Raw genomic sequence first — 16,456 nt, forward strand, 5'->3', positions numbered from 1 at the left:
CTCGTTAGTTGATGCAGTTTCTTCCTAGCCTCGATGGTCTTTACATTTTGGCATGTTTTTGCAATGGCTGGTACCGGTTGTTCCTTTCCATGTTTAGGGCTTCCTTCAGGTTCTCTTGTAGGGCAGGCCTGGTGGTGACAAAGTCTCTAAGCATTTGCTTGTCTGTAAAGGATTTTATTTCTCCTTCACTGATGAAACTTAGTTTGGTTGGATATGAAATTCTGGGTTGAAAATTCTTTTTTTTTTAAGAATGTTGGCCGGGCGCGGTGGCTCAAGCCTGTAATCCCAGCACTTTGGGAGGCCGAGACGGTGGATCACTTTGGGAGGCCGAGACGGAGGTCAGGAGATCGAGACCATCCTGGCTAAACGGTGAAACCCCGTCTCTACTAAAAATACAAAAAAACTAGCTGGGCGAGGTGGCGGGCGCCTGTAGTCTCAGCTACTCGGGAGGCTGAGGCAGGAGAATGGCATAAACCCGGGAGGCGGAGCTTGCGGTGAGCTGAGATCCGGCCACTGCACTCCAGTCCGGGCAACAGAGCAAGACTCCGCCTCAAAAAAAAAAAAAAAAAAAAAAAAAAAAAGAATGTTGAATATTGGCCCCCACTCTCTTCTGGCTTGTAGAGTTTCTGCCAAGAGATCTGCTGTTAGTCTGATGGGCTTCCCTTTGTGGGTAACCCGACCTTTCTCTCTGACTGCCCTTAACATTTTTTCCTTCATTTCAACTTTGGTGAATCTGGCAATTATGTGTCTTGGAGTTGCTCTTCTCGAGGAGTATCTTTGTGGCATTCTTGTTATTTCCTAAATTTGAATGTTGGCCTGCCTCACTAGGTTGGGGAAGTTCTCCTGGATGATATCCTGAAGAGTGTTTTCCAACTTGGTTCCATTTTCCCCCTCACTTTCAGGCACACCAATCAGACGTAGATTTGGTCTTTTCACATAATCCCATATTTCTTGGAGGCTTTGTTCATTTCTTTTTCCTTTTTTTCTCCAGACTTCTCTTCTCACTTCATTTCATTCATTTGATCTTTAATCATTGATACTCTTTCTTCCAGTTGATCGAGTCGGTTACTGAAGCTTGTGCATTTGTCATGTATTTCTCGTGTCATGGTTTTTATCTTGTCAGGTCGTTTATGACCTTCTCTGCATTGATTGTTCTAGTTATTCATTCATCCATTCTTTTTTCAAGATTTTTAGTTTCTTTGCGCTGGGTACGTAGTTCCTCCTTTAGCCCTGAGAAGTTTGATGGACTGAAGCCTTCTTCTCTCAACTCGTCAAAGTCATTCTCCATCCAGCTTTGATCCGTTGCTGGCGATGAGCTGCATTCCTTTGGAGGGGGAGATGCACTCTGATTTTTTGAATTTCCAGCTTTTCTGCCCTGCTTTTTCCCCAGCTTTGTGGTTTTATCTGCCTTTTGTCTTTGATGCTGGTGACATACTGATGGGGTTTTGGTGTGGGTGTCCTTTCTGTTTGTTAGTTTTCCTTCTAACAGTCAGGACCCTCAGCTGTAGGTCTGTTGGAGATTGCTTGAGGTCCACTCCAGACACTGTTTGCCTGGGTATCAGCAGCAGAGGCTGCAGAAGATAGAATATTGCTGAACAGCGAGTGCTGCTGTCTGATTCTTGCTCTGGAAGCTTTGTCTCAGGGGTGTACCCTGCCGTGTGAGGTGTGAGGTGCGAGGTGTCGGTCTGCACCTAGTGGGGGATGTCTCCCAGTTAGGCTACTCAGTGGTCAGGGACCCACTTGAGCGGGCAGTCTGTCCATTCTCAGATCTCAGCCTCCATGCTGGGAGATCTACTGCTCTCTTCAAAGCTGTCAGACAGGGGTATTTACCTCTGCCAAGGTTTCTGCTGCTTTTTGTTTAGCTATTCCCTGTCCCCAGAGGAGGAGTCTACAGAAGTTCCTGGGTGGCATGCATGGGGTTGGCAATAACATCAATGGTGGTAGACCAACCCTCTGGCTCCTAGGCAGCATCCATAGAGTACTAGTGGTGGCAGTAGCAAGCTGGGTGGCTCCATCCTTAGTCCCTTAGGAGGATTATGTGGATGCTGCTGATGCTGGTGGTGGTGGGCAGGGTGGGTCAATCTCCAAGTCCATGGATGATATATGCAGGTGCCAGCAGGCTGAGCAGACTCACCTTCAGGAACCTGGTAGGAGGGGGTAGAAGCTGATCACAGGCAGAGTGAGTTGATTCCCAGGCCCCAACAATGCACAGAAGCACTGCTGGGCATGACACCAGATGGGTCAAGCCTGTCATCAGCCTCCAAATGGTGGGCACAAGGCTGTGGTGGTCAGGGCTGCTCAGTCCCCAGGCCCCCAGTCAATGTCTGTTGGTACCAGCAGGGTGGGTGGTCCTGTCCTCAGGTCCAGTGAGGTTTTGCATGGGTTTCTGTGGCAGGGGCAGGGCAGCTCATGAGAGTTTTTTTTTTTTTTTTTTTTTTTTTTTTTTATGCAATGCCATTCCCATAAAAATAAAGGTCTTTAAAAATTGCTGTTGTTGGTTTTTTTGCTATTGCTATTAATATATTCAGATTGAGAATCAGTAGTTTAGGCCACTTGCTATCACTTTTTTTTTTTTTTTTGAGACAGGGTCTCTCTGTTGCCCAGGCTGTAGTGCAGTGGCTCAATCATAGCTCACTACAGACTTGACTTCCTGGGTACAAGTGACCCTCTCACCTCAGCCTCCTGAGTATATGGAATGACAGGCATGCACCACCATATCCAGATAATTTTTTTTATTTGTGCAGGTGAGGTATCACTATGTTTCCCAGGCTGGTCTTGAACTCCTGGGCTCAAGCAATCCTCCTGCCTTGGCTTCCCAAAGTGTTGGCATTACGGGTGTGAGCTAGGTCTTCTTTTTAAAATAATATCTCTTTACAGTATCATGTATTATAAATCTAGTTGTTGTCTTTCATCTAGATAGCAGTTAGCCTCCTAAAACTCTGACTTACATCCTTCAACTCTCTTGAGTAAAATAAGCATTTAGTACCTCCTACCTCCCACATATAAGTTTTAAAATTCTTACCAGAGGAGATGCATCATGTACAAGTCTACAGCCTTATTGATCCCAGAGTCTTATGAGAAGACATAGCATGCACAGGAAAACTTCTAATACAAAAGAGCACCTGGTATTAAGTGAAGTTATCATGCCAGTTAAGCAACTGGCGTATGAACTCATTTAATTCCCACAATAGCATGAGGAGGCCAATGTACTATTCATATCTCTATTTTACAGATGAGGAAAGCACAGAGAGGTTAAGCAACATGGACAAGCTACTTAATAGGAAGGGGCAGAGCTTTTTCCCAAAGCTTTGTATGCTTTGGGAGAAATGGGTCCAAAAATACAAATATGAAGGCTATTGATACATATTTGGGAATTATTTTAGAGAAAGATATGGCTCTTCTTGCATTCCTAAAAGATTCTAATGTTCAGATGGGAAATGAGTGTATAGCCTAGTTAGCAAATATGTACTCGTGGCTGTTTTCTGGAGGCTTTTGTTGTATGAGTGATAAATATACTGGAAGGTACTGCCAAGAAGCTGCTTCTCCGAGATCTTTGTACAGAGACTAAGGTCATGATGAGCCTGTAGTTCTGGGATCTAGACCTGCATTGCTTTGCATATTTAGTAGTGGACTGCATTAGTACAGCTTTGCTGGTGTGGGCTCTACTTTACTTCTAGAGCCAGTGGAATTTTATCAAGTTAAGCATTTTACCTGCACTAGCATTCCATTCTTTACCTAATTTACTTGTGTAGCAAACCTGTTGAGCATTAAAGTGTCAGTTGTGGATTCTTTGGCAGAAGTAAAACCAGTTTATGTTTCAGTAAAACTAACACTGAAAGCTCTCTCTATTCCTATCCTTTGAGAGTTTGATCCACAATTTTCTTGTTATTGCTCCTTCATAAAACACTGAGTAGAAAGGAGGCTTGTTAGGACAGAGGGGACTTGTTCCTTTTTTATTTTTTAACAAAAAAGAACCTCTGAGAATCCTGTCCCCCTATGATGTGGTCAAAACTAAGCCATGCTGTGGTGTGCCCATATCCATAAACTTGTGTATCTCCATACCTAACAGCGCTGCTGGGCTCGAGGGAAAAGAATACTGTTTGCGGAATGAATCCATTGTCACGTAGACAACCTCAAGCAGGGAAGGAAGCTTATGCTTCCATAAGGCTTAGCAAAGTCTTCTCATATGAGAGCTAGCAAAGAATTTGAAGATCCAAAATATCAGGGTCCATTTTGAAAGCTGGGGCCATAGTGGAGGGGATGTCGAAAGTCTTAGTGTATAAAAGATGGGTTACCTGAGGTACAGTCCAAAGTCCATGCGTAAACAGAGGCTAGGGGCAGAGGAAAGAAGACTCCTGAGGGAGCCCCTGTTTTCCTTATTTGGTTCATGCCAGAGAGTGGGTATTTGTCTATAGCTACCCCACAACACTCCCCCACCTCTCACCAAAAAAGAAAAAAAAAAAAAAGGAAGAATAGAAACTTTTGAACCCATGTGGGGATTTCACAATCATGTCTTTTTTTCTTGGTAATGTTCTGCTTTGACATAATAACAAATCTGTTTGTGTTTGCAAAGGATTAGCTATGGACCCTGCTTCTGGAGCAAAACTCAGGCAAGGATTTAGTAAATCTTCCAAAAAAGATTAACTCCTAGAAGCCAGGTAAGAAAAAAAAAAAAAAAAAACACCTCTAATCCAGGTGTTCCTGGTCAGTTAATGACCTTTAAGAGAACGGATGCATAGTAGGCAAACTGAAGAGACGTTTGGACAAACTCCAAATTGGGTTAACAAAATGTATGCTCTTGAAACTGACTCTTCTGTTAAACATACAGTTCAAAGAGGATATTCAGTTTCTGATTTATGACTTAATAGGAAAGGGGAATGATCCTTCACTTTTGACTGGAAAGGTTATCGCCTTGTCCCTTTTTCTAAGTACTTACTCTCAAAAAAAGAATAGCTCCCTGAGAGTGTGAATTGTTTGTAAAACAATTAAAAGTCTAAAGAGAGAGGCCTATGTTATTTAGCATTCTCAATGTGGAAACAATGACATTCTAAAGTAAATGCCTCTTCTTTCTGCTTTCAGACTGGCTCCCTGAAACCCATCAGCCTGGATGGCTGCGTACCCCAGAATGCCACCTAAGCGGAGGGAACGGTAGATGTGACGTCGGTTTATATACCCTCGATTATTCTTGAAGCATCACTTAGAACAAGTAAAACTAGCTTCAAATGTTTATTTACTCCCTTTGAATTTTTCAAAACAAAAGCGTGAAACACATCAACCTGTATAATGCATGATTCAAATTCACTTGATGTTTTTTAATTGGACATTTGATGGGTTTTTAAAGACAATGTTGCTTTGATATTAGAACCTTTTTAGTAGACTAGTCATTGGAGTACTAACATTATTTACTTGCTAGTAAAATCTTTCTTTAACTACATTTTATGTACTAGCTGTGAAATCTCAGTTTTGATATTGGCATCTAGTAAGTATTAAATTATAGCTATTATACTTATTTTAAATGTTTATGTATATACTGTGTAGAAGTGTCTTACATATACCAGTCACACAGACCATATTTGGGGGGAAACACTGAAGTGGAGGAGAAAAGATTACCAAAATCTTCCATCCTGTGGGAAGAGTGTTCTCAGTGGCCTCAAGGCATTTATTTATCACGGCCAAATCAGAAGCTATCTATTCATTTCGTTAGCATTGGTTTATACAGAGCTCTGTTGGGAGGTGACTCTCTCTTCTCTTTACTTTACAGTGTTTTTTTTTTTTTTTTTTTTTTTTGAGACAGGATCTCAGTCTGTCACCCAGGCTGCAGTTGTGGGATCTTGGCTCAAGCAGTACCTTCCACCTCAGCCTCCCGGGCAGCTGGGACCACAGACTTGCGCCACCACAACCGGCTAATTTTTTATATTTTTGTAGAGATGGGGTTTCGCTATTGGCCAAGCTAGCCTTGAATTCTTGAGCTCAAGCCATCTGCCTGCCTTGGCCTCCCAAAGTGCTCGGATTACTGGCATGAGCCACTGTGCCCAGCCTCTTTGCAATCTTAAGGGTCAATAGACCTCTTTTTGTAGAGTCAGTTGTACTTATACTTTTAAATCCAAGAACTTTTTCTTAACCTCGTAAAATTTTAATTAGGACAATTAAACCGTTTCTTTCTGTCCAAATGTAAGTAGGAGAATCCCAGCCTACCCCGGCTTGTAATGCAGAATATCTGAAATTCTTATGCTCTGTATTTTGGGGACCAAACTCCAAATGTTATATTCTGTGTTCAGGAAAATCAAGTATGTGTTGTGGAACTGACAGGAGACAGTAGTAAGCCATGTAAAAGTATCTATGGAAGCTTCTATAAATGGATGTCAGGAGGTTTTATCTGAGATGAGCTACTCCTTTTTCCCCTTTTGCTCTGGGAGATTGCTTTGCCTCTGAGAACAAAGAGGGGATATGGGAACGGACTTAAACATCCCCAAGCAGTGGACTCCTACTAATGGAATAACTTACATCACTTTGTCTCATTTCCTCCCCGCGGGTTTCATTGCAGTTTAAAGACCCAGGTCTGTCTGGCAGCTGGGTCTCCCAGATTAAGCTTCCTTCTCAGTTCCAACCCTGGGTAGCGGTTTGCCCCTTAAGTGGTCATCAGCATCATTGTTAAGGACTGTGAGTGGGTCAGGTTTTTCTCACATTTGACCAATAGGCTTCTTGGATAGACAGATGAATTCGTCTTCCCTTTCTCTACCTACCCCCACCCCATTTAGTGGTAAAATAAACAGAAATAGGCCTGTCAGACTTAAGGGGCATAATACTTTGAGGAAATCCCAATAAGAAATCAGTAAATTTCTAATTTGGCTAGAAATTAATGGTAAACACCATTGTAAAAGTGGATCATGGTAGCCCAGGTTAGACTAAACTCTGGTAGATAGTATTCTGATCTATATATTAGAAATAAATTATGTCACATTATAGACTGATTTAAAATATTGTACAGTATTTTTAGAAATAAGATCTTAGCACTGTGAATTTAACAGAAGCATATAAGCTTCTATCTTAAGTCATAATTATTTTACTCAATAAAAGTGAAGTTTCTAATAGATGCTCAGTAGAGCTCCAAACAGTAGTTTCTGTGGGGGAAGTAATGACCAGGAGGGGGCAGGAGGGGGCAGGAGGGGGCAGGAGGGAGCCAGGTGGAGCCAGAAGTGTTTTCTGTCTTGATCTGAGTGTATGTAGTTCATGTTGACACGGGTGGAGCGGTATGAAAAATTAATCAAGACAAATTGCAAGATTTGAAAAGTTTATTATATGTAAGATATATGTTTATGGAAAAGAAAGCCTCTAAAAACATAAGCCAATGGAGCTTTAAAAAAGGTTAGGTTTTACATCTTTAAAACTCATTAACAAGATACCAAATTCAAGAGATTATAGTTACATTGTAAAACATAATCCTCTTTGAGTAAAAGCTAATAATGACAAACTGATGAATTACAAATGCACTTATTTATTGGTGATTAAAAACAATACTTAAGAACTTAAGCAGCTTGAGTAGTAGTTTAAGCTAGACAGAGCAAAGAAAATTCTTGTTTACTATATATATTTTTAATTCCAGTAATATTTTCTTAAATTCCTGTTAAAAATATAATCAATATTATAGTCAGCAAAATGCCTTTGACTGACGCCTGGATTATTTTACCACTTAACCTGGTTACACAGTGATTTTTTTTTTTTTTTTTCTGTCAGATGTAGCTGACAACCAGTTTAGTCTTTAAGATAAATGAAGTGATAACTCACATTGCAGCATCTTGTGGAAAATATTCAAACTACGTTTAAAATGCTTCTGTAAAATGGAGAACTCTATTGCTCCACAAGAAATTGTATATGTAAAACTACAGGTTGGCTATGGTAATAGTAACTAAACTACATCCAACCCTGAAGGTAGAAAAATCCCTGAAAAGAAATACACAGCCTAGTCATAATATATCATATAAAGGTTATTTTCTTATTTTTAAAATCCTCCCAATTTGGAGAGATCCAAACCTTTCCATAGTTCCCTTACTAGGCAGTGCCACATAAAGTTATTTAGTTAACATTATGATCATGGCTTACGATTAAATTCCATATGACAAACACTTATATATAGCAGCCGTCATTGTGGATGGTTATGACAATATTTGCAGTTTGATTACAGAACACGCGTTCATTAAATTTGGTACAAAGCATGAACACTCAGGACAGATTGGCACAATACATGCAGTTTGAGAATTCTCTTATCTCAAGCCAGTCATCACTGAATAAGCCATAGTCTCAGTTCCGTTTTCCAAATCTTTCTCATAGTGTAACTGACATTTAAAATGCTTCTTAAAACATCTTCCAGAATACGAAAAATACACTTTAAAAATCATTTATCTGAATGCATGATGGAAATGAGGCAGGATGGCAGAGCCAGTGCCAGCTGAGAACACATGAGGGATGGGGGGCAGGGGGAGCTGGCCCAGGCTCACAGTGCCCATGGCAAGTGGGGGTTCTTGCTGCTGCTGCCCCAGACAGCTTAACCTGTGGGGCAGAGATTCCCCAGGCCCCAGGGCAAGAGTGCTATTCCCAAAGGTATTTTGGGTAGCAGGAGGCGGCAGCTGCCAGAAGCCCAACAGCGGGGACAGGTCCAGAGAGGCAGGTATTGTTAGGTTCACAGCATCTGCAGGCAGCTCCTTGGGCAGGTTTACTTTACCAGCATTTCCCTTAGCCAGATCAAAACCTGGGATGAGCTTTTGAGGTGACTGAGGCTCTTGCAGAGGCAAGTCCTCAAACAAACTGATATTGCAAAAACCTTTAGTATCTGCTTTGAGAGGCAGGCTTGCAAGTGGGGAGTATGAGGTAGCAGTGGTGTTGTACTTGTGACTGGGAAGGGGTGGCGGAGGAGAGCTAGGGGATACCGAGGGGTGGAGGGAGGCCAGGGACTCTGGCAGCGGCTGCATAGGCTGGGCGACTTGTTCTGGGGGACTGAGGGTGAGGCTATGGACCTCAGCTGGCAAGCTACTTGCAAGCCCGTTCTGGGCAGAAGCTCCTAAAGGGAAAGGAGGCAAGGCAGCAGCCTTCAGTTGGAATGAAGGCGAGATGGTGTGGAAGGTGCTCAGAAGGTCTCCGGTCTGCAAGCTCTCTTTCATCAGCTCCTGTGAGTGGGTCTTCTTGGTATGCCGGGTAAGGTGATCCTTGCGCCCAAATCTCTGGGCACAGAACTGGCACAGGAAGTCCTTGCATCCTGTGTGGACCACCAGGTGGCGTCGCACATCCTTCCGGGTGTAGAAGCATCTTTCACAGTGGTCGCACTGGTGCTTCTTTTCCCTGGTTCCGCTAGGGGGCTTCTCTTCCGCATGGGCTTTGAGGTGGTCCAGAAGCACCTCGGTGCTCCCTAGCTCCAGGGCACAGACCCCACAGGTGAGGTCCCCACTGCTGGCCGCATGGAGGGCCAGGTGCCTCTTATAGCCCAGCATGGTGTTGTACTTCTTCCCACACTCCTCACACCCAAAGGCCATTTTGTTGGGGTCGTGGGTCTGGAGGTGGTTTTTCAGGTGGTCTTTCCGGTTGAACGTCTTCTCACAGTGAGCACACTGGTGAGATTTCTGGGGAGAATGGGTAGCCATATGCCTAGGAGCAGAAGGAGAAATTTCACAATACAGAGTTGTTTTAAAGAGCTGAAGAAAGGTGTAGAAACAATATTATATCAAAATGTTAATAGTTTTCTCTGGGTCTTGGTATAATTTTCAAAATTCTTTCTTATATTTTCCAAATATATAAACTTTTGTAATTAAAAGAGCAAGCAATACTAAAGCCATAATACATTTTTCACACCTATAAAACATTTTATGAGACAGGATCTCACTCTTTTGCCCAGGCTAGAGTGCATTGGTCCGATCATGGCTCACTGCAGCCTCAACCTCCTGGGCTCAAGCAGTCTTCCCACCTTAGCCTCTCAAATAGCTGGAACTACAGGCACACACCACCAGGCCTGGCCAAGTTTTAAAATTTTTCGTTTCTTATTTTTTTTGTAGAGACAAGGTCTCACTATGCCTATGCTGGTCTCAAACTCCTGGGCTCAAGTGATCCTCCCGCCTTGGCCTCCCAAAGTGTTGGGATTACAGACAAGAATCACCCTGCCTGGCCAGAATATTCTTTAAGAGAACATGTTTTTTTTAAATGTTCTCTTAAAGATGTATACAGATTTCTAAACAAAGTATGCAAGTATTTAAAAATATGTGACCATGAAAAATCTTTTTCAGGAAGGGGTTAAAGGGGTCTTTTGTACTCTGGAAATTCAAGTGACTCAATTTGCCTGCTACCCAGAACCACATAAAGCCCCAGTTTTAGGTTATCGCTCCTAGTTCCTATGTTTCTGTTGTTTGAGACAGGAAGTTCAGGCCATGGACAGGTAACTCTTAGGAGCCTCTTAAAAAGTCCATCCTTAACCTCAGAAAAGTGTCCAATAGGACTGTGAACATCAGCCCGCTGCCTGTGCTTTCAGCCTCAGCCTCTGCCCACAGTGAGATCTCACCACTGTCTTGATTTCCTTCATTCAAACCTTGCCTATCAGCTCTTATCTCTGATGCTGCTGCCTGTCTCCATTACTTCAAATTTTCCCTCTAAGACACCTTCGACTTACTTCTTAAAGGTCACTGGTAATTTAATTGGCAAAATTCAAAAAGACTTTCTTCTTTAAATATGAAGCTGCTACTCCTAATAAGAGTTGTAAGTCTGTCTTCAACAATGGCTCAGGGACAAGCCATAGTCCGTCTAGTCAATTTGGAATTTCAAAATAGCTATTTTATATTTGTGAAGAAGAAATTGTTAGGGAAAGCCATCACAATTCCATCTCTTTCACAGTTCCACTGAATTGCTAACATCTAAACTCAACATCGGCTTTTAAAAGCTCAGTGGATAAGGAAACCCTGAGCTTGTCATCCTTAAGCTTTAAAAGGGTTCATTTTAATAACTAAAACGCAGAGCACTATATATGTTAGCATCTCCTGTAAAACAATCCTTCATTACAACTTGTAGCTTCATATCCCTCAGGGCAGTTACCTCCTTTACGGGTTTTGTCATGAGAGGCTAAAGCTTGTCCTAACTGACAATTTAAGTGCAGTTGTACCCTGTGAGCTTTCACGTTAGATACAAAAGAATTTCTAGCAACTCATTCCGTAAAAGAGATAGGATCTCTTTAAGACAGTATGTTTAAGTCAAAAGTATACTTAATTACACCTTTCAGCCAACATCTGCCCTATACTGTTTATTCCTGCTCCTCTTGTGGAGCCAGGATTGGTGAGGGGTCTACAACAGCAGCTGTTGAGTGGAGGCCCCCACCTAGAGGCCGACTGGAAGCCAGTTCAAAAAATATAAAGCTAATCTGAATCAAACTGTCATTTTCTTAAAAATAAAGTACAACCTCATACTTCCCTCCTTTCATTAAAAATAAAAAATAAGAAAGCCTTCTGTGTGCATCCCTTCCCTTCCCTCCAGGACACCACGGCTGGTTTGCACATACATGATAACATGGTGGGTACTGTAAGGCAGGGACAGGAACCAACACGATGGGCATCTGAGAAATCAGATTGTGCTGGTGTCTCCACGTTCTAGGTCTATCTAAATAAATGCACAGGTTGGAGAAAGGGTTTTTAGAGCATGTTAGAGGGCAAATAGCCATGTTGTTCTACAAGATATCTATATGTATACATATATCGCAGGAATAAATATGAAGTGGGGCTGGCTTACACACTTGGTATTTAGACTTTTTTTTTTTTTTTTTTTTGGCCCAGTACTGGTGACCCACAGCTCTTGGGTCAGTTTGTACCTCTTTCTTTTCTTTCATTATAGAGGATTTTCATCTGATTTGATTTCATTTATCAACCATGAGTAGATCAATACCAGGTTAATGACTGCATCTGGTTATTTCCTACCCACTCTTTCCTGTCCTACACCTGTACTACCTGTAAGTGGGGTGCAAGCTGACACCCCAGTAGTACTTGAGCAAGACCACTGCCTTCCAAACTTCACTAGCTCCCACACTTCTGAATTGCTTGAGTCTTTCCCTTGCCTGGCATCTACTTCTTTCCCTTTTAATTTATCCCTTACTTACTTATGCAACAATCCTGATCTAGAACATTCTCATCCTATAGCTGAAATTACGACTTGTTTCTTTCCCTCAGTTTTTCATCTTACCTTATAACCCATGAAAACAGCTTTAGTATGTCCTAGAATCAGTACCCAATGCCACCATCTTTGGGTATCATCTGGATCATATCCATGATCTTAGAATTATTTAGAGGTTGATTGCTCACATTAGGACTTCCAAACTTGCCAAATCATCTTTTCTTGCCCGTTGCTGTCCCTAACTGGTTTCATTATTTGCTGCACTGGGACCCACATTATGTTTTCTGGTTAATCAAGTCAGTTATTTTTTCCTTCAACCTCTGTTGCCCCATCATTTTTTTGTTTGTTTGTTTGTTTGTTTTTTGAGATGGAGTCTCGCCCTGTCATCAGGCCGGAAAGTGCAGTGGCTCGATGTCAGCTCACTGCAACCTCCGCCTCCCAGGTTTAAGTGGTCCTCCTGCCTCAGCCTCCCGAGTAGTCAGGACTACAGGCGTGCACCACCACGCCCAGCTAATTTTTTTCTATTTTTAGTAGAGACAGGGTTTCACCATGTTGACCAGGATGGTCTCTATCTGTTGACTTCATGATCCACCCACCTTGGTCTCCCAAAGTGCTGGGATTACAGGTATCATCCTTTTTTTAAAAGCAAAACCGAAAGCATCCTGACATCTCACACTCCTCCAGTCCTTTATTATATCACTGCTTCAGGCAAGAGAGGCAAGACATGCTGGGGGCTGAGGTAGGGAAGGTGGTTCTTACATAAAGTACACTGACAGTTTCCTTTTTGCCTCTCTTTACGCCCTTAACTGAACGAGCCATTTTCCTTGCTCAGAACAACTACCTTCTAAACATGACTTAAGACTTCTTTTTCAGTGCAGTTTACCAGAGTAAATTATTTCTCGGAACATGGGGGGTACTGATTCTACCTGTCATACCCAAATACACGTATACTCAAGTCCTGCTGTCCACCTTGTGGACCACGTGTGTATGAAAAGTCAGCCTTCAGTATACATAGGTTTCACACCCTGCAAATACTGTACTTTCAATCTGCATTTGGTTGAAAAATATTTGTGTATAAGTGGACCCGCACAGCTCAAACTCACGTTGTTCAAGGGTCAACTGTAATCCTAATAGTTCTACCCCACTAATTCTTCTTTTCTAAACATTAATCTAACACATTATATGTGTCTCAGTCTTTATCCACAGTTTTAGTGTCCTCACTGTGACTCAGCTACAGCCAGCGCTGCTCTCATGTTTGGATAAGGACCCTTACCCTAGGCACATGCAAGAAGCTTCATGCAAAACAGGGAGCCTCTGCAACAAAATCATGCACGTGATCGGCACTCAGTACTTCTGCTCGTGACAGCTAGAGGGGGGCCCATGTACAGAAGACATTTGAATTTTAAAATACGTAAGCATTTGCAGGCTAATTTTTAAAACCAACTTATTACATTACATTATGTATAACAATGGTATTCTTAAGGGCCAGGAGCATAATTTCCATCTTTTCAATTCTTTCAAGTGCCTTCCTCCAGGGTCACTCCAAGATTTCCTAATGTGGTCTATGGTAGTACCAGTCAGATGGAAAGTCTCACTTGCTAAAGCCTGGCCCTCTCCAGGCGTTTGTACGTGAACAGTCAAAGTTGAAACTTCAAAGTTTATTTCATGAAATTAAGGGCAAATGGTGCATTTTCCTTAACCAAGTATCAAAAGCAGCGCATGTGAGCGGGCGCGGTATGTGTGTGGCTCTGAGTGCACAGACACAACACACACCATGCTCATTACCAGTTCCGGTACTGTGCAGCACAGCCACTGCATGTACCCGGAGTCTTTCCTGTGATATTAAAAAGATCCTCTGGGGGTAGAAACTACATCAAATGTGTTCATATCCCTCATGGAAGTTAGGTACCTAACAGGCATTCAATAAATAACTTAGATTAAATGTAATTTGTTTTAAAGACTCGTCTGTTAAAACAGTGCTTTTTATCCTTTGGTGTGTCATGGATGCCTTTAAAACTTTGATTAAATGCACATGTTCTTCATCTGCATACCACCTGAACTCCAATCCCTAGGGTGGCTTTCCACCCAAGCTGAGAAACTGTGTTCTAAACACTTAAACTTGAAGATGTCTCCTCCTAGCTTCACTCTCAGGACCTGGACCAGCTCCCTACATTTCATCCCTGGACTCTGAGAGCAGGTTTCAAATCAGCCTACCTGCCACTTCTTCAAATTATTTTCAGAGTCCTCCTTCTAGGATACTAAACAAATCATATTACTTCACTACTTACACACCCGAATGAGACAAACCCTCTCAGACAGCGGTAAGGCCTGCTATATGTGGTTTCCTTCCTGCCTGCACTATTAGCCTCATCTGCTCCTCCTCGGGTAGTACCCTCTGAACATGGGTGCTTTAAGGCCAAGACTTATGGCTTTCCCAGACCATCATCTCTGCCTCCTCCTCTTTCATTGTGTCACAGCTTAAAGGTTGTCCCCATCTGAGAAGCCTTCCCAGGTTTCATCAGGCAGTGAAGAACAACTTCTTCCACCTGTATAGCTCTGTCAAAGCAGTGAGGTTGCATTTTAATTGCGTTGTCCTATTTCTCCAGCCATGGGGAGAGGCCTGGTGTATTGTAGGTGCATAAGAAATCTCTGTTGAAAGAATGAACTGATGCTACATAACAAGACTGTCACATAAGACCACAGGAATCACTGGATGCAGATTTACAGAATCCCTCAAAGGCTAAAATGCATCCGTATCCTGTGTTCCTTTCACCTTGCATCGTGGGGTCTGAGGGCTAGAAAAGCCATTTAAACATACTTCTAAAAGTGCATACCTTTGCTAAAGCCTCTCACCTCATCAATTTATATCTGGAAACAAAGGCTTTGCCACAGTCAGGCTGCACGCACTTGTACGGCCGCTCCCTGGAGTGGGAATAATTGTGAATCGTGAACTTCTCCAGGGTGAGGAACGTCTTGCCACATAATTGGCAGGGGAACGTGGCCATGGGCTTTGCTTCTCACACCTTCCTTTTCAGATGTGCTGACCAAATGCTGTGCCATTTAAGCACAAACAGAAGGATGGTGCTGGGCACATCAGCAGAGTCCCTGCAGCTGAACTCCAGACCACGGGAAAGGCAGCATCGTGGGCCTGGTTCTACCCAGACATGGGCCTCTCAGCTGTCACTAGCTTTGCTTCCTGCTTTCACACATCCCAGTTTACATGCAGTCTCAAGCTGGGGGGAGAAAGTCTGAGGCACAGGTGCGATTCAGGAGCAGAAAGGTAATCTGCATCACTATAGCTGGGGCATGTCCTGGGTCCCCGGATTGGCTGTGGAGAGAAGAGGAACAGTTTTCTTGCATTAGCCATTTGAAAACAACGCTTTTCCTCCCTGACCGCTTCAGAATCAACTACCCACAATCACCACGTTCCTTTAAATGGTGCTCATGGAACATAATTCTCCCTGCGAGAGGGCCGTCTGCATATAAATCTACACATCTGGCTTCTCAGAGTGTGAGGAGTCAAGCACTGATGGCCAGTGGAGCACACTTTTCCTCTGATAAGGACAGTTCTTTCCACAGATCCAGTATTGTCTGTTTCAGGTCAGTGTGAAGCTCAGTTGACCAAAGAAGAAAACAACAACAACAACAACAAAAACCTCCCTCAGTGTGTTCAAGCGTTTTTACTGGTCCATAAACGAACATCACCCATGCTTATTCAAACCATGGGCTCTTCCTCGTCACTCATTGTTGGCATAACATTAGTTGCTTATCACACCTGTTTAAACTTCCAGAGGATAAGAAATAATTTGTATATACCTAAGTCAATTTGTTTGTAAGACTACTCTGCAGAAGGGCTGATATAAACAGAATGTGCATAAAGCTAGTCTAGTCTGTCTAGTTGCACTGATGTGGTGGCACAAAGCTGATAGCTCAGGAACCAGCTCAGGTCACATTCAGATTTGTAGGCACCATCCTCTAGTAAGTTCTACTAATCTCTTCCTCTTTTGTTTGTGGACCTTTCTTCATTCCCTGGCCCTACCCTGGAGGGCCCATCCAGCTACCTGCTGGTAGGCCACTTCCAGGAGGTGGGCCTACTGCCTCCTCAAACCCAACTTGTCTCACACCCAAATCATTATCACCCTTCTGACTCAGCCACAGTCACCAAAAACCATGTTCTTTTTCTACCAATTGGCCATCATTGGAGGAACCTAAAGTGTCTGAGGCTGCATCATGAACAATACTTCACTTACTAGGGTGGCTTTCCAGCCGAGCTGAGAAACTGTTCCAAAAACTTACACTTGGAGATGTCTCCTCCTAGCTGCAC

The 16,456-nt window shown here is 42.8% G+C and overlaps 2 protein-coding genes across 24 annotated transcripts in view; one reads left to right on the top strand and one right to left on the bottom strand.

Moving 5' to 3' along the window:
* ZC2HC1B (zinc finger C2HC-type containing 1B) overlaps nucleotides 1-16,456 on the top strand; it is a 96,593-nt gene that overhangs the window by 67,079 nt on the left and 13,058 nt on the right. For 3 of the 5 annotated variants that reach the window (XR_004228943.1, XR_004228942.1, XR_004228944.1), the window contains exon 3: nucleotides 5,080-5,206. Coding sequence is in view for 1 of the 5 variants with exons in the window: in XM_023183756.1 (XP_023039524.1) it covers nucleotides 4,574-4,644 (71 nt within the window). In the remaining 4 variants the exon portion in view is untranslated. Of the gene's footprint in view, nucleotides 1-4,573; nucleotides 4,659-5,079; nucleotides 5,285-16,456 lie in introns of those variants that run through there. The other 2 variants (XM_023183756.1, XR_002724748.1) reach the window with 2 other exon arrangements.
* PLAGL1 (PLAG1 like zinc finger 1) overlaps nucleotides 7,275-16,456 on the bottom strand; it is a 124,997-nt gene continuing 115,815 nt past the window's right edge. For 14 of the 19 annotated variants that reach the window (XM_023183745.3, XM_023183749.3, XM_023183750.3 and 11 more), the window contains 2 exons: nucleotides 14,986-15,460; nucleotides 7,275-9,636 (listed from right to left, as the gene is read on the bottom strand). In XM_023183745.3, the coding sequence (XP_023039513.1) occupies nucleotides 8,397-9,636; nucleotides 14,986-15,137 (1,392 nt within the window). In that variant the 5' untranslated portion in view covers nucleotides 15,138-15,460 and the 3' untranslated portion in view covers nucleotides 7,275-8,396. The remainder of the gene's footprint in view (nucleotides 9,637-14,985; nucleotides 15,461-16,456) is intronic. The other 5 variants (XM_023183751.3, XM_023183752.3, XM_023183754.3 and 2 more) reach the window with 1 other exon arrangement.

This window comes from Piliocolobus tephrosceles, chromosome 5 (assembly GCF_002776525.5).
Source record: "Piliocolobus tephrosceles isolate RC106 chromosome 5, ASM277652v3, whole genome shotgun sequence".
Lineage (NCBI taxonomy): Eukaryota > Metazoa > Chordata > Mammalia > Primates > Cercopithecidae > Piliocolobus > Piliocolobus tephrosceles.